Source organism: Bicyclus anynana, chromosome 21 (genome assembly GCF_947172395.1).
Source record: "Bicyclus anynana chromosome 21, ilBicAnyn1.1, whole genome shotgun sequence".
Lineage (NCBI taxonomy): Eukaryota > Metazoa > Arthropoda > Insecta > Lepidoptera > Nymphalidae > Bicyclus > Bicyclus anynana.
Window position 1 is genome coordinate 5,053,189 of NC_069103.1, and position 22,094 is coordinate 5,075,282.

At 35.0% G+C, this 22,094-nt stretch overlaps 1 protein-coding gene across 2 annotated transcripts in view; it reads left to right on the plus strand.

Annotated features, from left to right (window-relative positions):
• The first annotated feature begins 584 nt into the window (after positions 1–584).
• LOC112046915 (zinc transporter ZIP1) overlaps positions 585–22,094 on the plus strand; it is a 55,508-nt gene continuing 33,998 nt past the window's right edge. The window contains exon 1 of one of the 2 annotated variants that reach the window (XM_052888099.1): positions 585–964. In XM_052888099.1, the coding sequence (XP_052744059.1) occupies positions 682–964 (283 nt within the window). In that variant the 5' untranslated portion in view covers positions 585–681. Of the gene's footprint in view, positions 965–3,498; positions 3,916–22,094 lie in introns of those variants that run through there. The other variant, XM_052888098.1, reaches the window with a different exon arrangement.

Sequence of the window (22,094 nt, forward strand, 5' to 3'; positions counted from 1 at the left end):
ATATTTTTTGATTGTTGTAAGAGTTTTGAATTGTGTAGAAATAAGGTGAGCAGAAAGACTGGTGCCTGCGACGTACAGTTTATAAGACTGTACAAATTAATATATAGAAGTATTTGGTCATTGTTGTATAGGATTAACCAAAAATTTTTCGTATCCAAATTCAAAAGCATTGTGTCACTTTCATTACTTAATTAGTCAACACAGTTCATTTTGTAACGCTACAGGACCTACTAATATTTAACTTTACTCTTTATTTATTGTTTTTACCAAGTTGCAACACTTTCTACAATCAAAATTATAAAAGAACAACTTAAAATTTACACAGTAAGTTAACATTTTACAGTTACAATAACTGTTATATAATATGCAAATTAAATTGTTTAATTTTTATTTAACTTTAATAGACATTAACATGAATAATTTAGCAAACATAACAATATATTGCTATCAATACTAACATCTCAATTAACGTCTAACGCAATACGCCGAAATTTGTTTTGTAGTAAAGACTACGCCGGATTGGAACAAACTGACCTCACGCCGGCTATAGTACAATCGCGACGGTCCGAATCGGTGCACGCGCATATCGCTGATATAACACGATATAAAAGGGGACGTGCCCCCTAGGCCTGCCTAATTGCCGTCGAAATTCGTCAGAAGTACGACCTAAAAAAAAAAAAAATGGCGGATATAGAACCAATGCACGGTCCCAATGACACCGAGGGTGTGCTTGTCGCCAAAGGGGTGTCTATGCTGGTTTTGTTTTGCGCCTGTATGATATGTGGTCTCGTTCCCATGTTTGTGGCGAGGAAGTTCAATTGGATAACACCAGAGGAAGCCGGCACCCTCAAGTCCAAGAACAAAATCGTAATGACCTTGCTCTCGTTCGGAGGCGGTGTGCTCCTGTCGACCACTTTTCTGCATTTGCTTCCCGAGGTCGATCACAACATCTACCATCTACAAGGTCAGTGCTATTTTTTCTATTGTTTCGGTTTGGACAACAGCAAAATGCCTCTATTTTGAACACTTGTTTAAATTATTAAAAATGATTTTGACTATATTGCTAAAATTCTTACTCAAAGATTTTTTAGTTTTCAGAATATATACGACATTTAACCATTCCCTACTTATGCACTTTATTACGGAATTACTAAAAAGTTTAGGGTACCTTAAGGGTACTTAAGTTTGCTGAGTTCCTATTTAATAAATAGAATTCAGAAAGTAGGCATCAATGGAAAACAATTTACCAAAACAATTTATTTTAATTTGTTGTGAAAATAGGGGTCACAGGTCTATTTTAGGACTATTACGTTTTCTTATTCATATGATACTGTTTACTGAAGATGACACATCACATGTGTTTAAAATTAATAAAAGAGAAATTATATTCATGACAATATAAACAAGTCTCTCAATAAAGTGGTACAATAATTTTAAGCTAATTAATAACTCAGTGCTCAATAAGATAAAATCAAAGTGTATAAAATTACCAAACGTAAAGAAAGTAAAAGCCAATGTGAAGTTTAAAATAATGAGGAATAAGATCTGGTTGATACAACTGTTTTGCTTGTAATTGAGTTTTTTGCTAAACTCCGATGGAGCCCAAATGTAAATAATATATTGACCAGATATAGTTCTGCTGCGCGATTAAAAAAACGAATCGTTTAGAAGATCTTCGAAAGACCAGGCCAAACCTACTTATATAAATACAATACAATAGTAGTGGTCAGTCATTTTGTCAGTCGTGCAACTGGACTTTTAAAACTAAAGCTACTGTTACAAATGCTCATTTCAAGCACTTAAAGCATGCTACTATTGAGCAGTTGCTACTTCTTAGCATGTATATCGCAACATTGCTAATAATGAGCATATTGCTTATTTCGAGCTTGCTCAAGAATCAACAGTCGTGCGACTTATGAGCATGCTACTTGCTGCGCACGGAAGGGGGCGTGCTTTTAGCGCGTCTGAACAGGTTTGCTTATTGAGTATGCTAGTCGATCATCATTGCTATTCTGTATTCTCTTCACCTTTACCTTTCCCTGTCTAACACGATACTATAGACAGAGAGCGATAGATACAAATTAGCATGTGTAATTGGAATGTTTGCTTTGAGCATGCTTATTCAATACTTAAAAATAGCATGGTTATTGCTAGCAAATGTAAACTGATGATAAGCATGCTCGTATGGAGCATACTTAATAGCACGTTTTTAGCATGCTATTTTAGAGTATGTGTAACAGTACCTTTAGTTTGATTTTGCCAAGTTACAACCGCGCGCACTCTAAGGTGACGGATACGTCAAGGAGGACATCATCTTCATAAGAAAATCGTACTGACTAACATAGGCATTGCTAGACTTGTATATGTTAGCTACTTTCACAGCATTAAGATGTTATAGACTTGAGCATTTACTTGTAATGAGCATTCGTGCGAATTTTACAATACAGAAAAATACGAGAACATTTTAGTGAGCATTCTAGCGATCAGATTTGCTTGGAGCTTTTGGCTGAGCCAAGCTTCTGTCATTCGTTACATGTGTTACGAGTTACGAAATACGTTACGAGTTACATACTTACAAGTGATACTAATATAAAGCATTTAATGAAACCACAACGCTCTTATAGACTGTACAATTTAATACACCGAAGTTTTTGTAATCGCTGTATGGGAGTGATCAAAAACTGAAGTATGATCAAAAACTGAAGTATGACTTATGAAGTCAAAAGTATAGGCATAAGAATTTTCATTACCTACAACAAATCGTTAACAAACTACTTGTAATTCTACTGAAGCTTCACTAATATTTGGCTCTCGTTCGTTCGTTATCAACCCATATTCCCCGAGTCTCCTCTCAGAATGAGAGGGGTTAGGGTAATAGTCCACCACGTTGGCCCAATGCGGATTAGCAAACTTGACACACGCCGAGATTTAAAAAAAAATATCTGGTATGCAGGTTTTCTCACGATGTTTTCCTTCACAGTTAGAGACACGTGATATTTCATCATCATCATTCAAATCAATTTCTTAAAATGCACACAACTGATAAGTTGGAAATGCATGCCCCGGGCCGGATTCGAACCCACACCCTCCGGAATCGGAGGAAGAGGTCATATCCACTGGGCTATCACGATAATATTTGGAATATTTGGCTCTACTCACTACTTAATATATTTACCAAGTTGTCATGATTTTCATATGTCTTATCTCATAATAACTTTTAATCGTCAACGATGTAACTATGTTAAATAAATAATTATTAATGAAATAGCTAAATTATTTAACAACAAATATCTTTTATTTAACTGTGATATTGTTTTAACTATAAATAACTCATATAACTGTAATAGACATTAATATGAATAATTTAGCATAGTATAACAATATATTGCTGTAAACACTAACATCTCAATTAACGTCTAGCGCAATACGCCGAAAGGCTTTGTTTTGTAAAGGCTACGCCGGAGTGGAACGAACTGATCAACTGACGCCGGCAGAGTATAGTACCGGCGCGTCGGTCCGAGCCGACGCACGCGCATATCGTTCACATAACACAGTATAAAAGAAGACGTGCCCTTAAGCCTGCCCAATTCCTCTCGAAACTCTTTAGAAGTACGACTGAAAAAAAATAAAAAATGGCAGATATAGAATCAACGAACGGCACAACTGACACCGACGGGGTGATTGTTGCGAAAGGGGTGTCTATGCTGGTTTTGTTTTGCGCCTGTATGCTATGTGGTCTCTTACCCATGTTTGTGGCGAGGAAGTTCAATTGGATAACACCAGATGAAGCCGGCTCGCTCAAGTCCAAGAACAAAATCGTAATAACCTTGCTCTCGTTCGGAGGCGGTGTGCTTTTGTCTACCACTTTCCTGCATTTACTTCCCGAGGTCGATCACAACATCATCGATCTACAAGGTCAGTGCTATTTTTTCTCTTGTTTCCAAACTGGTTTCGACTTGGAAACAACTTTAAAAGAAATATACAGCAAAATCCATTTTGAATGCTTGTTTAAGTCAGTAAAAAGGATTTTTGACTAAAATGAAAAAGGTACCTATTATCCAAAGATGTATTTTATACTCTAAAGTCATAGGTCCGTTATGAATACTTGCTTAAGTCATTAAATGAATATTGACTAAAAGACTAAAAGTATTTTGAAAAAAATAAAAGAAGTACTGCTACTTACTAAAAGTAGTATTTTAAAGATGTATATTTGTAATTAAAAGTGCTGGTTCCATTTTGAAATCTTGTAAAAATCATTAAAACTGATTTGACGAATGTGCCATAAGTATAATTTTCACTTTTTTGGGGTTCCCATAACACGTTAACTTATTTTTTGTAGGTTTGTTCTAATATACAGGTTATTAACAACATGCTGTCATTATTGCATTACGAAGTAACATTGTACCTATTTATGTTCCCTCAGTTTCAACATCGACATTGCGTTACCGGCTGTTATAATATTTACTTGTACATTTAAAGGTCAAATGCTACATGCCTAATTTTTTAATGTTTAAATTATGAATCGGAATTCATATATCTCAAGCATGTTTGTAAGTGAGTTGTTTATTTAATCGTTAGTACAGAATACACCGTAGTTGTATTCATGTGGAAAAATCTAAATATAAATGATTAAAAAAATCTTCAGTATCAATAATATATTTCAGTCCAATTGTCTTCTATTTCTTCCATAGTTATTTATATATGTTGAGTTAACTGTAGGCTTACTTCTGAAATCCTGAAAATACATAATATCAAAAACCACGACTCTTTAGCTATCACGTCCAGAGCTTCTTTCCATTAGACCACGGTTATACTGCCAACGGTGCAGTATGTAATTAAAAATGTGTATTTAAAAATAAATATTTTAATTCTATGTCTGACAAATTGATCCATGCATCAGGTGACCCAAGAGCTGGCGCTTATTTGGCCCAAAGGATAAAGCCTTGCTATCCAGAGAGGTAATAACGCCATCGTATTGGGTACATCGCCCATGGGTAAACAATTAGATGGCGTGTATTTTTTTTTTATATTTTCTCATTTTTTTTTAATCTTTTATTAATATAATAGATTTACATTTTTTTCAATTTTAAAACTCTATTAAACTTATCAATAAAAAATTTAAAATATAAAAAATCTACTCCATTGTCACAATACACAGTATAAAATATAATTTCTACAGCTATTTTATTAAATTTACGTCAATATTCGGAGACATAGATCAGCTTTCGCCTGTTTTTTTTTAATTGAAATTTAATATTCCATAAGTTCTTATTTATTATTAATTGAATTATTATTTTGTATTAGTTTATATATTAATTGAAAAAAAATATTTGAATAGTCACTAGTTTGTTCGGATAAGTTACTACTTTGTTCGCGGGCTAAAATAAATTTCACTCAATCTATTGTTTGATGAATGAAGAAAATTGGCAGTATAGAGTTACACATGTTTACGTCGTATGACAATCGTAGTATTGCATGAGAACGGAAATTCAACTCATGTTTGTCAAAAAGGAAAAACACGTACATAACTGAATGAAAACCTCAGTAGGAAATGGATCTACTAACTATTTAGTAGGAGACTAAATATGGGATTTAATCACAGTACATAGAACGCTAAAACTAAAGCTTTAGCAAAAGCAAAACTATTTATCTGTTTTATATTTATCTATTTTTTCGCATCTAAGAACAACATTAGAGCTCTTGGGGATAATTTTATTTTATGGGGTTAAAGATACTCTGTTCTTTTCGTTTCTCTCAACAATGTTTATAAGTACGAGTTGTCGTACCGTCGATCATTGTTTCTAACATCATTCTAATAGTAATCCTTGCAGAGTCAGTCGGCCAGTCGGTGTTGGAGGAGCATGGTGGGTCTATGTTCCATATTCCCTCCTTTATAAAGCCTTGCTGGCAATAATGAAGTTTATAAAAAAGGCCATCCTTAATATAAAATATCAGTCTTTTCTATTCATGTCGTCTTGGATATTATTTTGTTTTCTAATAAAGTCGGTATTTCCGTGAATGTTGTTGTCCCATTATATTCTTGATAATATATTGTTGTTAGCAAAAAATGTCACAAGTAGGTATTATTTGTCCAGTCCACTTGTCACCACAGTCTTTTGTGAATATTTTCTTTGAAACGAGACGAATTGCAACAATATACAATGTAATGTCTGAATCCTAACTAAGATTTTATTCAGCAATGTGAGTTTGTTTGCTACGTTTTCGTGCCCTAGTTACACAAACCATCAGGTACAGAAAAAAAATAGTATATACCTCCAGAAAAAGATACTATTTTGTACTTTAAATTAAGGCATTAATGGCAATGACCTTGAATAATAATTTATCTATATTTTGATTTCCACAGTTTGGTCACGGAATATTTAAACATGATAAAAACAAGATTTAATAGAAAATTTAAAAAAATATGAAATACCTAAATAGAAAAGTATTATATTTGTAATAAAAGTTAAAAATTGATATGTATTTCAAAATAAATATTTGGTTAAGATAATAATTATTAGTCTGCAATTTTATTTTAAGGTCAGATATTTTCTCGATTCACATTATCTACACTGCGTATAATGAGCCGTGATAACCCAGTGGATATGTTTCTCTGCCTTTGATCCGGAGGGCGTAGGTTCGAATCCACTCCGAGGCATGCGCCTGCAGCTTTTCAGTTATGTGCATTTTAAGAAATTGAATATCACGTGTCCCAAACGGTAAAGGAAACCATCATGAGGAAACCTGCAAACCTGAGGTGTGTGAAGTCTGCCAATCCGCATTGGGCCTGCGTGGTGGACTATTGGCCTAACCCCTCTCATTCTGAGACTCATTGCTCAACAGTGAGCCGATTATGAGTTGCTAATGATGGTGATGAATGTATGTATGATGCGTACGCAGCTGCAGGGCAAACCTTGTACACATTGCCTATACCTACCTTATTTGTTTTCTTACGATATGCTATTGCAATTAGGCATTTTTTTGTTCTATTATACTCGCAAAATACTGTACCCGGATGTTATTTGTTACGAGAATTGAAATATCTTCAGTTGGATGGATGTTGAGTTAAATACTGATTTAACTCAACGTCTATATTCAGCATAGCTTACATTTAAATTAATTTACAACATGATATAATTTGTTCATAATAAATTAACCTGGACAGGCGCTGTCAGTCTTTTTGGTATTTTAATGAATATTTAGTGCACAGTTATAGTAAGTACCTAGTTATAAAGATCCAAATAAATACTGATTCCATTAATCTTAACATTAACAACCCATATTTGGGTCACTGTTGAGTACGAGTCTCCTATGTGGATGAAAGGGGTTAGGCTAATAGTCCACCACGCTGGCCCAATGCGGATTGACAGACTTCACATACGAAAATAATAATTGAGAAAATTCTCAGGTATGTAGGTTTCCCCACGATGTTTTTCCTTCACCGTTTGTGACACGTGATATTTAATTTCTTATAATGCACATAACTGAACTGAAGGACGGAGGCGTATGCCCTTATTTTTAACTACAAACTTCAAAAAATGTTAAATGCTCTAAATTCAAAGCATGTTTTTTTTAATGTTTATTATGTCATAGTTCCATAATTTTACAACAATGACATTAATAAATTAAAAAAAAATTGTTCGATTTAATTTCGAAGAACTTTGCTTCAAATCAAACGCACAAATAAACTTTCGCCTTTATAATATTAGTGTGATGGACCAAAGCTGCTCCAATAGGATCTTACCAAATTTGGCTTGGCAGGAAGAACAACACAAGCAGAGAACGGGGAGTGTTGATCGATCGTCAAGGAATTCCCTAACCCTACATCTTGTAGTCATAAGTTCGGGACTCTACTCGGAGTTTTTCTCTCTACCACGCGATCGACCCGGCACCCGCACGGTGAATCCATGGAATGCTAAGATATTCGTCCCATAGTAAAAGGTGGCAACCCTAAAAATATGATATAGATCGGTAACATCAGAACCATAGAGATTGTACCACGATACGGTATCGAATGAACATTATTTCGCTCAGAAAATCTGTCGTTATACCTGTCGCTCCATACATTTTACCTGTCGTTCCTTATCTTAACGGACGTGATAACGATTTCGCAATCTCTAACATCTTTACGTGACTTTGTTAGAGTGGATCTATTGTTCGATCGTTTTATTCATCATTATCATCATACTATCAGTCCATTTTATCGGCTCACTGCAGAGCCAGATCTCTCTCTTTATAGGAGAAGGTACTCTCTTTATAGAGCCCACGCTGCTCCAATGCGATTTAGTGGGCTTTTGTCATAATGTCTGATTTTGTGACCCCTATCAGATAATAATAATAATTACTGATAATAAAAAAATAATAATAGCACCATCGTATTCCCAACAGGGCTGAGAATTATAATTAAAATTTCTTGAAGAACGAAAGGCATCATACTATAAGTTATATGATCGAGATAATTAATAATAATTATTGTCAGAATTACACATTATTATAGAAGCAAAAACGCGAAAGTGCAAAAAACGAATGAAAACCAAGCAAAAGATATTATGGATGCGTTAATAGATAGCTGTTATGTCTACAACTAGTGAAGATAATAATAATAATTAATCTTTGATTGCTAGCATTTATCGCATTTCAGTTCTCAAGAGTCAATCTCGAGATAGGCAAATGAATTAATAACTTGGAAATAATAGAAAGTACAGGAAATGAAATATATTTAGAATATATATTTATTATTAAGTAGACATTGTAATTTTCCTCATAAGAAAACGTAGTTTTAATGCCATTTTGTACATATTCGTATACATAGAGGTAAGAAATGCACATATAACTAACGCGGAACGAACAAAGTAAATAGCTAAAATACTTTTTAGAGAGTATTTCACTATCAACAATCTATAAACATTTACGATAGATAGATAGACATTTAAATAGTTGATAGATAGTAGATACAAGAAAACGTATTTTTACTTTTAAATATTAACAGGAAAAACAAAATTATCAGTGCAAATTAAGATTTGATAAAAATGCTCGGGTTTTAGGATGACGAAAAAACAACAATTATCTTTTTGAAATATCGAAAAGCACTATAGGTACAATGTTGAAATTTATCAGGGAAATAGTTTATAGTTAGTAGACGTACATTAGCAATGGATTTTGCGAGAGGTCCAGATTAAGAGCGAACGAATTCTTGGTCGAGTTTACTAGATTTGTGTATATTAGAATACGCAAGCCCAAAATTTCACCTTCCCGCCATTTAATGTTCACAAGTTTATGGATGCTCAATGAGAATGAGAGGGATAAGGCTAATAGTCCACCACGCTAGCCCAATGCGGATTAGCAGACTTCACACACGCAGAGAATTAAGATAATTCTCTGGTATGCAGGTTGTTGGTACGATGTTTTCCTTCACCGATTGAGACACATGATATTTAATTTCTTAAAATGCACACAACTGAAAAGTTGGAGGTGCATGCCCGGACCGGATTCCGACCCACACCCTCCGGAATCGGAGGCAGAGGCACTATCCACTGGGTTATCACGACTCTTCACATAATTAGCGGGCTATAGTTCAATTGTTTCGGCGTGCCATTAGACTAGAATGTACTGTGCGGACATTATCTAACGCTTGCGCAAGATCACCTCACCCGCAGCGCGTATGTGTGCCGATGTCCGTTCCACCGTCCACTCATCTCAATACTGTGTCAATATTGTTATTTAATATCAGTGTCATGCCAATCTCTGTCGAGTGTTGTATGTTTTATTTGTTAATGATTGTACTATTCTTAATACCTGGCAAACGTTGTTAATTAATCAGAATCATTTATTTGCAAGAAACATTAAATTTAGGTATACAAAGATGTTCTTTTGTATTAGGTAGCAATGTTTCACCATTAATAGGTATACAAATGTTTAATTAATTAAATTTAAATTAAATGACATTAAGGTTAAAAGAAATATAATTACAACTATTTAATATTAAAACTATAAAAAAAACTTATTGATTATTTAAAAAATCAAATACAACATTATTAAAATTTCATTAAAATCGGAATACCTACTATTCCGTAGGAGTGCCAGGTATACCGTAACACAGGATTATTATCTTTTTTTTTTTTTAACAATTTTTTTTTATCGCTCGAGAGGACGAATCAGTTTTATCTGATTGTTTCGCCACATATAATTTCTATGAAAGTAAAATAAATGTTTATTCAAAAGACTATTTGGTCTATACATATATTCATGACTGCCTGCATAATTCATTTCTCTGTTCCCGATCATAATCACAGACGTTTCCTGTTACTCCTTCCTAAGCTTTTTCTAATTACAAAAAACAATATGAAAATTCCTTTATTTTCGAAGTTAAACCTGAGCCAGAATTAAATATATTTTTTCCTGTTCTAAATACATTTTCGTTTTATATATATAGTTTTTAATTTTTTTAATCGATCGATGTAGGCGACTTTCTGTCAGATGCTCTGGGACCGGACGAACTCAACAATTAACTTATTACCAATTCAATGAAGGGAAACACAGAGCAAACGTCGTACGTGTCTAGAATTACAAGCACTAACTAATCGCAATCCTTTGACAGCGTATTACGTATCTCTCTGGTTCTTTATTATCCTGTTTTCTTTTTTCTATTATTGCTTAGGTTGTTAGTATCTCTCTATATTAAGAGTTTTATCATCTGTTACAGACCAAACATTTTTAGAATTTGGTTATTTATATGATAGATAAAGAGAAACCGAATATAAGCGACCGTATTTCACCTCTATTGTATGAACAGTTTTTTACATCAAATTAAATATATCACTAAATATATTGCCTAAGGGTTTTAGGGTTGCCTAAAAACTTCCGTCTAAGATATAATTATGGTTTATGATGATGTCCGGAATCCAGGATTGATTTTTAAAAGACTACCTTACTAATACCATCGTGTTCATAATAAAATTTTATCACTTAACTTTAATTTATTAACTAGACCAGTGCTAGTTAGTTAGTATTGATTTATCTGTTTATGATTTACCTGCATATGAGTAAGAGGAAAATAGTTAACCTAACTTTTACACATTATTTAAGCTTCATACTTTCGGTCGCCCGGTTGGTATGAAAGTCATATATATAGCCTGCAGCTCCTCGTTAAGTCAAACTTATGTAAAAGCTCTGTTGTACTTTGACCTTAAATTGTTTTTATTAAAAAAAAACTCCAAATCACTTATAAGTCTTAACATGTTATGGTTTTCTATCAGAAAAATAAAAATTAAATTAAGTAAGTGATGCGATTACAAAATTGTTTTTAATGTAGCTAGCGAATAAATGTTAGGAATTTGTTATACCTAATTGTCATTATAACTTGTTAGAGGAATTTACACGTTCCGCCACAAGATTTTAATTTATATAGATATAATTATCTAAATATTTTAAAAAGTATTTTAAAAGGAGGCAAACATTATATGTTCGTGGAATGAGTAATGGTTAGTCATTTGAAATGAGGAAATACCAATATCGTTGGCCTAGCTAACGCGTGGGAAATCACCTGCTAAGGTGAGTCGGGTAGTTGTGTAATATGTGCAGTACTGTGTCTTTTTGATACTTCGATCGATATCAACCCATATACGGCTCACTGCTGAGCTCGAGTCTCCTCTCAGAATGAGAGGGGTTAGGCCAATCACCACGCTGGCCCAATACGGATTGGCAGACTTCACACACGCAGAGAATTAAGAAATTCTCTGGTGTACAGGTTTCCTCACGATGTTTTCCTTCACCGTGATATTTAATTTTTTAAAATGCACACAACTGAAAAGTTGGAGGTGCATGCCCCGGACCGGATTCGAACCCACACCCTCCGGAATCGGAGGCAAAGGTCATATCCACTGGGCTATCACGGCTCTTACTGACTTTTTGATACTTAGACTAAAGAAAAATGGTATTGCATCAACACATCAGCCCCTGTAGCAAAGTGGCACGTCGATTCTCTTTCTACGATCGCAAACGCTTCGAAAACTAGAAAAATGTATGGGTATGACAAATCACGTGACCTGTCTATAGCAAATGTCATTCCCATGATTTTTTAAAGTTTTCGAAACGTTAGCGATCGTAGAAAGAGAATCGACGGGTTACTTGGCTACAGGGGCAGGTAAATGTACAACACAACAGGTTGAGTTTGTTGTGGGCTGAATGGCTGAACTCTGACCGAATCATGTCTGGAACCCTCGTAACTTTAGTTTTCGACTATAATTACCACTAATAAATCATGACATGAGTAATTTGACGTTTCAGAAGTGTCACAAGCACTTTGAAATAATAAGCATAATTGAAATAAATGAATTTCGAATTTCAGAATTTTTTAAATTTTGTATTTTCTTAAAACCGCACATAAGTCCCCTTTAATAGAAAAAAAAGTGTGTGTCAACTCCGACGCACGAATGGAATTTACTTTTTCAAATCGACTGCCTAAATAGGTGTATGTTGCCCGAGGAGCAGCAGGCCGCGGCGTCCACGTTGTTGACGGCAGCCTACGGTGAAAGGTGCGCAGAATAGGTTGCGCACAAAAAATGTAACGCTGTCGAACTTTACAGCCAATATTTTTTTTCATACCGGGGGGTACATATAAAAAATGTATATATAAAAAGTCGATTCTTAAGAAGTAAACTCCAAAAAAATTAAATCGCTTCCTCCATTCGGGCGCTGTGGTGCCACAGACAGACAGACAGACACGTCAATTTTATAACACCCCTCTTTTTGCGTCGAAGGTTTAAAAGTACTAGTGTAATAAAACAAAATAATCTACTATATAAAAATAAGTCGGGTTTTCCTTCCTGACGCTATGACTCCAGAACGGACGAACCGATTTCCACGGTTTTGCATTCGTTGGAAAGGTCTCGGGCTCCGTGAGGTTTATAGCAAAGAAATTTCAGGAAAAATTTTAACGTAGGGTAGGGGTAGGGTAGAGGTAGTTGATAGTTTACATCGAGTTTCACGCAGACAAAGTCGCGGGCGTCCGCTAGTTGCATATAATTAGGTTGTTACATAATAAGAAAGCTCAAACCTAAGTCACTGGTAGACGTCTAATGATTGTCAAAGTCCATTGCCATACCTAACGAAGCATTACATAAAGTCCTTTCAACCAGTCAGTATCTTATCCACGGTCAGTGAACTATACTTAATGGTGGTACATGATTTACATAAAATACCTAGTTGGTCAGGTGAGCGTAAACAAATTAGAATGTCCGATACTTTGCCCGCCTTAAAAGATAAATAAATAAAGATAGCTAACTGCTACCATTACTAATTTTTGTTTTATTGAGTCGCGTCAGCTCTCCTTCTGTTTTTTTTTAAAGAATATTTACTATAACTTTTGAATATATGACCAATATTCCCATACCCCTCCAACTAGTCAGGAAAGACTGTATTAGGAGTGGGTACAACAATAGACCAACGGGGCGGGGATCGATCCACCAGCCGTCGATGATGAGTCCAACCGCTATTGAGGCTCTAACTAAATCTAATATTATATGCAATCATTATATTTTTTTTAAACGTTAGTACATTTTAAGCCCTAACGCAAAAATAGGGGTGTTATAAGTTTGACGTGTCTGTCTGTATGTCTCATCATAGCTCCCGAATGGATAAAGCTATTTAATTTTTTTTTCTATCAAAGGTTATCGTGCGGTTTTAAGAAAATAGAACATTAAAAATATCTATATTCATTTATTTTTAAAGCTATGTCATGATTTATTTGTGTTAATTATAGTCGAAAACTAATGTTACGAAGGTTCCAAACGTCAGAGAATAGCCCACATCAAACTTAGCCTGTTGTGTTGTTCTTGTTATTCTTATGTGAGAAATATTCACCATTTATTTCGGCCCCCAACTAATTTTGATACAGGGCTCCTCTAAGGCACGCTACGCCACTGGCGGCAATAGTCCAATCCAGCCAAAGCCCTCTTGAACTTGAGTCCGAGTCTGACTGTAGAGACACAGATTAGGTGCTAGGTAATGATATAGTATTTACGATACGCAGAATCACGAGCATTAAGGCTTACAATGCCGAGTATGTGTATTTATCATCAAATAGTTTATTTTTATTTTTCTGCTAGGAGCTAATCCTATGTCATAGGACTACATTATGGTTATGGGCTATCTATTCAGTGTATGATATTTACGTTTGTTGATATTTGTATACGTAGTACAAACATCGATTTAATAGTGCATATAATACAAACCTGTGAAGTCAATAGAAATATGAATATTGATCTTAAAATATGTCATCTTTACTAAAGGTTTCAACCTTGTTCTGAACGAGCCCAAGGTGCCTAAGATTGCCTTGTGGACGTGTCATCGTGTAGGCATTAGTCTTCAAAATATTCTAATCTTAAATAGGCGAGGTATCTTTAATTTAAAATCCTACCACAGCTATTATCATAAATAGTAATTGATTCTTTGAATCGAATTTCGTTTCGCATATTTAACATTAAGATTTTCCTGTTAAAATTTGTTCTGAGAATTCAATAATATTGAATCTGTGGGTCAGACCCATAATAATATCGTAATGGTTATACAAGTTTTGTCCACGTAGAATGGTGGCAAGAATTTCAGTGAAGACAGCCGGGCTGATCCTTTGCGAAAAAAAAAATGAGATAGCCCTTTTTAGTAATCAGTCGAGGCAATTAGCCGTGGCTTATACTTACGTGAATTTAATACGTAAATTTATAACTTAATTATAAAAAAAAAATGCGAGTTAATATGTTTGGTCCACGACATAAGTAGGTATGGTATACTCAACCACTATTCTGTTTCTCTCATGTTATTGTGATTTTAATTAAATTCAAAAGCAAGTCTCGAATTCGTCTCTATGATGCTACGAGTATAAATATAGATGAATGAGAATAGTTCTATTGTTCCGGAGGCATAGAAAAATCAATTTTTATATAGAACGAGCAAACGCCCGTGATTTCTGCCTTCAGACCTTAATCCGGCCTTCTCGCAAAATCCGATTTTAGCGGACGTCTACTAACTCTACCTCCCTGTTAAATTGCAACTTTGTACGTCATGCTGTTTTCTGTGATGACTGACCGTTCGCTTTTATTTATTTAAATAACAATTCGATCTTCTGACAAGAATTGATATACATAATTAGCATTATCACGAGTCAAGTCGCGGACACAAGTTCGTAGTATAATCTCGAAATTTGTAAGTATTTTTAGCAGACTCAGAAGTGGATTACCAAAAATAAGAGAACCACTGTCGAACAATAATTATGATTCAATATTTTTCAGGACAACTTAATTAAATCAAAATGTAACCAAAATAAGATCCCAGAATGGCAGGGAATGACCTTGAGTGGAGTCACACACTTGTGAACGTTATGTGTAGGGTTAAAGGCACCTTTGACAGTTAAATAACACTCCCCTTTTCCACTCAAGTCACTCTCCCCGCCTATCCCAAGTAACCCATAAATAACACAACAAGAAATGTGGACGGCTTGAACGCCACGAGCATACTAAAACCGACCGTACAACGAGCGCCTTATATCGCAAGTCATTCCCGCCAAACGATCGCTACCCCTCTCTAACTCCCTACTCTTTACGGAAACAAGTCGCGCCAGCCGACGCTATATCCGTCTCAGACTACTATTTCCTACAGCATTTTATGGTCTAAGTTGCATCGCGCAACGGGGGAAAATAGGGAAAACTTTTATTACGTAGTCGTAAAAGGTTGTGTTTGCACTATGTAATGACCGTAAACTCAAATTACCGTGGTAATTGTACGGACTGACCGCATCGCGAAGAAAGCGCAATTCCGTAACAGGTCTGTACAAAATGGCAAAAATAATGCTCAATAGGTTAAAGAAACTGTTAGAAAGCCGTTTTTTCTTAATTTTTTTTTATTTAATAACAAGTTAGGCCGTAAATATATTTAATATCATTGGAGAACTGTGTATGTGGAAATTGTTAGAAAGCTGGTTTGATGAAATATGATAAAAAATGTTATCTATGGTATCATCATCATCATCATCATCATCATCATATCAGCCGATAGACGTCCACTGCAGGCCTTTTGTAGGGACTTCCAAACATCACGATACTGAGCCACCTGCATCCAGCAAATCCCGGCGACTCGCTTGATGTCGTCAGTCCACCTGGTGGGGGGTTGGCCAACACTGCGCTTACTAGTGCGGGGTCGCCATTCCAGCACTTTGGGACCCCAACGTCCATCGGCTCTTCGAACTATGTGCCCCACCCATTGCCACTTCAGCTTCGCAACTCGTTGAGCTATGTCGGTGAATTATATTTCTATTCTTCTGCGGATCTCCTCATTTCTGATTCGATCACGCAAATATACTCCTAACATAGCTCGTTTCATCGCCCGCTGTGTGACTCTGAGCCTTCCTATGAGGCCCATAGTTAGCCCTTAAATATATTTAATATCATTGGAGAATTGTGTATGTGGGAATTGTTAGAAAGCGGGTTTTATGAAATATGATAAAAAAAAGTTATCTATTGTTTGTATATCTCGATCCTATTGACACTCGATACGGTAAATAATGAAATCCTGACAACACTGATAAAAGTATGTGTGTTACTATATGTCGAAATACTGATTTCCACTAAACGATTGACTTCATTGATTAGATACTACTAACAGTTACAAATACTTGGCAATAAAGTATTAAAAAAACAATTTGTTGAAATCTTAAGCTACTCACAGTCTGTAGATTAGTCTAGTAGACAGTCTGTAGATTAGTCTAGTAGTACTCATAGTCTAGTAGATTCTGTCAAATCTATGGTTTGATAAATGTAGTTTGTTTTTTGCAATTTTCACGTTTTATCTCACAACACGAACCTTCTTTGTGCCTTTACGATTGGGCATTCCTAGAGTATTGCGTTCAGACTAGGCAGTTTGATACTGTTACTATCGCGTTAACGTAAACGCGAATTTCTAAGGAATTGAAACAGCGCCATCTAGTGGCACTACTGTACAACTGTTTCAATTCCATATAAATTCGCGTTTACGTCAACGCGATAGTAACAGTATGAAAATAATGAAAACTTCCACTAGGTACAACAGCAAGACATTTTGCGAGTATATTTATATTCGTCCCTACAAACATGGGTTAATATTAATAAACATTGCAATTAAAATTATATATAAAACGTGCTGTCTGTCCAAATGATGATACTTGATAAAAAAGTTCTTTAAAAAACAAATACTCGTATCTTGAAACCGTACGTAATATAATTTAGATGTTGGATAGAAGCAGGCGTTACTTTGCGGAAGTTCATCATGAATATATATTAATTTATTTATTTTGCTATGATCCGCGAAAAGCCGACGAACCCATGCGACAACGTCACCCAGGTCCGACAAAATACTCTGCAATTGTACGTTGTAGAGTCAACATCTCCTGAGGATGCTCTGGTTTCGGGGTGAAACGTACGTAGAGAGTATTTTGTCGGACCTGGGTGACGTTGTCGCATGGGTTCGTCGGCTTTTCGCATAGTTAAATAAATAAATGAATTCATAATTTAGACGGTTAAGTATTTTTCAGCAATAGGTAAACTAATGAAATCCCTCTGCTGAAAATATATTTCTTCTTTAAAATATTTCTTCGAGAGTGACACGAGCGAAGAAAGAGTTAAGTGTTCTTGAACGTGTCGGCTTTCGAGAACACTTATTGGCTTTTCTTGTGACGTCATACACTTTAGAAATATGCCGCTAAATATCGTAATTGTTAGATAATAAACGAAATACGATGTCGTTTATCTTAGATACTATTCCGTGAATATTAAAATGTAATGATTAGATATTGATATCAATCTAAAGCTTGACATAATACATGACATATAGGAGTACCTACTAGTTTCCGTAAAGTTGTTTTGTAATAAAATTAAAAAAAAATCTTTTCATCGTTATATGTATCATTATGAGCCCAGTGGATATGACCTCTGCCTCCGATTCCGGAGGGTGTAGGTTCGAATCCAGTCCGGGGCATGCACCTCTAACTTTTCATTTATGTGCATTTTAAGAAATTAAATATCACGTGTCTCAAACGGTAAAGGAAAACATTGTGAGGAAACCTGCATACCTCAGAATTTTCGTAATTCTCTGCGTGTGTGAAGTCTGACAATCCGCATTGGGCCAGCATGGTGGACTATTTGCCTTACCCCTCTCATCACATACTACTAAGCCCTGTGGTTTTCCCGTTCCCGTGGGAATGTGGGGGTATAATATAGCCTATGATATTCACAAATAACGTAGCTTTCTCTTGGTAAAATCATTTTCAAATTCGGTTCAGAGTACAAACTTTACCTTTTAAAATTGTTAGTACATGTTGTAGAAGTTTCAATGGATTTATACGTAACGCCAGACGATAAAGGTTTCCCAATTCGTCCTTAAATAAAATGAGACAAGACACTAGAATTGGCAAAGAATACGCACTTTCATGTATGCGCCTTGCAATACAGTTGTCGGCATTTGTAAAACCTTCACGCACGAAACCATAGTGGCATATAATTTTGTGACGCATTCATTCCTTATATGGTGACGATTAACGGGATCTTACTTTCTTTTGACCACAAGAATTTTCGTTGCCATTTTCGTAATATCAAGTACTGAGGTTGCATTATAATTATAATGATGAGGTTGCAATCAACGTAAATGCATCGTTTTTATTTAACAGCTAAAACCGGTTTGATTGTAAGTTAAATTATAATAAATTGCAATTAGTCTGTTTCAAAATATTTGCGATTATATGATAATCATAAAGTCAGTCAATGGAGCTAAGAATTTCACTTTGTATAAAAGACAAGATCCAAAACTCACACCTCATTGCAGTTGCTCATTAGACATATCATAATCATGCCAACTTCTCGAATTTGGAAAAGGAAAACATTTCAAAGGGATATTACGATAGGCTTAATTTCTAACAAATAAATAATTATTTGTTATGTATGGCAAAATTACTCGTATTCACCACTGTACCGCTCAGAAATGACGGCATAGTGCTTAGAGTTATTTTCTGATATAGTAACAGCCTTCTAAGCGTTATTCACGTTGGTTCATTTCACAGGTAATTTTTGTTCATGGGCTTGTAGTCCATTATTATCCCGCCAATTGATGTCAATTTTACATTTTAAATATAAAACTCACCGCGTGTTGCGTCTTATTCAGATTTATGAAATTTAAGCTAAATTCACACTGGCTGTTTAGAAACTCGCATGGCCACAACTACTCTATACTCTATGGCCGCACTCTTTTTTTATATAATTAGTTTATTTTTTACAAACAACTCTTCACAGCTGACAGCAGTTCTATTTTTAAAGTTCATTCCGGCCCTTAGGAGGGAAGTAATTCGTATGAGTTATTCCCTCCCTATGGTGGAAAGCAGCATTTTCCACTTAATACTCAGATCAAAACAACACTACTTTCCGAGTATGAGAAATGAAAATATTATTTATTTATTGATAACGGCGACTGGTCTATTCACTAATTTGGTCTATATCTACCTATTATTATAAACATCAAATCACTTGAAAAATATCATATCCACCTAGGGTAGTCATTAGGCACCGGACGACATTAATTGTTACATAAAATCTCAATTTTGTATTCCTATAATGTCAACTAACAACGTCAAAGTTAGTGAATTTGCCTGGTAAAGTAATACTAATTGCTTTTAATGTAAATACACGTTTAGTTTTGAAAGTTACATGGGTTTTCCTTAAGTTTTAACACAGCCTTACCAATTCGCTTGCTTATGCACGGTAGCTAGTAATGTGTTCGTGCATAATATTCGGCCAAACAAAATACCTATTGTATGTTGTCTATTGAATTTAAACAATGTTGATGCCAACACGCATCACCGATTCATGGAACAAAGCTGACGGTATGCATAAGGTTGCATATATTGTTATTTAGGTGTTTTATAGGATATATTTTGGAGAATGTGCTCAGGAGCTATTCGATGTCATACCACCTTCGCCTTTTTACCATCGCACCGCAAGACATCGGGTGGGTTTTCATCCCTATATTGTAGATGTCCCTAGGACCCGTACAAAACGCTTTGCGTCTTCTTTTCTCATACGCACGGCTAAGGTTTGGAATACCCTTCCCAAGTCTGTGTTTCCTGAATATTATAACTTGGGTATCTTCAAAACAAGAGTGAATAGGCACCTTCTAGGCAAGCGTGTCCCATCTTAGACTGTATCTACACTTACCATCAGGTTAGATCATGGTCAAACGCAAGCCTATTTGCATTAAAAAAAAAAAAAAAATTTTGCAACACTTATCAGAGTTGATGATTATGAGAATCGAACTTTTCAAATTTAAAAAAGGAAAACATTTCAAAGAAAACATTCATTTCTGCATAATATATGCAGCTTAGATAAACTCGATATTTCTCACAAATAAATAATTATTTGTTAAGTATGGCAAAATTGGTGCGTATTAAGTGCCAAGCTAGCAAAGAAATTTAAAAAAGAATCCTTAGCATCGCGAGAGATCCAAGAGGTAAATAAGTTGCCGCTCGAAACACAACATTTTTAATCTCACTACAGAGAGGAAACTGTTAGGTATAATATATAAACAATCCAATAAGTATGACAATAGTAAGTCTGTGGTCAAGATGAAAATATTATTAATTTATTTATAGTAGCGACTGGCCTATTCACTAATTTGGTCGTTATTCATTATCCAAGTAAGACACACCTTTCTATCCTTACGCTTGTAGTAAGTCTGTGGTCAAGATGAAAATATTATTAATTTATTTATAGTAGCGACTGGCCTATTCACTAATTTGGTCGTTATTCATTATCCAAGTAAGACACACCTTTCTATCCTTACGCTTGTAGTAAGTCTGTGGTCAAGATGAAAATATTATTAATTTATTTATAGTAGCGACTGGCCTATTCACTAATTTGGTCGTTATTCATTATCCAAGTAAGACACACCTTTCTATCCTTACGCTTGTAGTAAGTCTGTGGACAAGATGAAAATATTATTAATTTATTTATAGTAGCGACTGGCCTATTCACAAATTGGTCGTTATTCATTATTCAAGTAAGACACACCTTTCTATCCTTACATTGTAAGACTGACGATATCGACGAGATATTGCAACTGGCTCTCCGCACTTCACTAGTAAGCTACTTCATGATATTTATCAATAAATAAGTTTGGCTAGGTCATAACATAAGGATGCGATATAAGGGACACAATTTAAGATATATTAAAAAAAAATTTTTACACCGAAAATATACATTTTAGAACACATGTTCCTTAGACATTATTAATTAATTATTCTTAAATAATATATATATATTTATATTACACCTCCAACTTTTCAGTTGTGTGCATTTTAAAAAATTAAATATCACACGTCTCAATTGGTGAAGGAAAACATCGTGAGGAAACCTGCATACCAGAGAATTACCTTAATTCTCTGCGTGTGTGAAGTCTGCCAATCCGCATTGGGCCAGCGTGGTGGACTATTGGCCTAACCCCTCTCATTCTGAGAGGAGACTCGAGCACAGCAGTGAGCCGAATATGGGTTGATGACGACGATATATATATATATATATATATATTATTCTTAAATAATATAAATATATAATATATATCTATCTAGAATATTTGCCATATCTTTTATAATATGACTAATATTCCCGTTCCCCTTCAAATAGATGGGAAAGACTGTGCTAGGAGTGGGTACGACAATAGACCAACGGGGCGGGGATCGAACCACCGTCCCTCGGTAATGAGTCCGAACGCTCTAATGGTTGAGCTATTGAGGCTTCTTCTTCTTCTTCTTCTTCCTAGAGTTATGGGAAATACTCGCTAGCAAGTTGTATAATAGCTTTATTTTTTGAACTGTACTTCTAAGAAACTACATCGTAGAAGGCAATAAGTATTCTGTGTCAGCTGCTAATAAATTTTCCGCAGTATCGCAAACGGAACTGCAGTCCGGAATAAATAAACACTTCATTTTCATTTACTTACAAATCGTTGCATAATATTCGCTAAACGATTAGGTATTTACTACAACCAGTTTAGTAACGTGGTGGCCATTTATACATTTTAATTAGTTA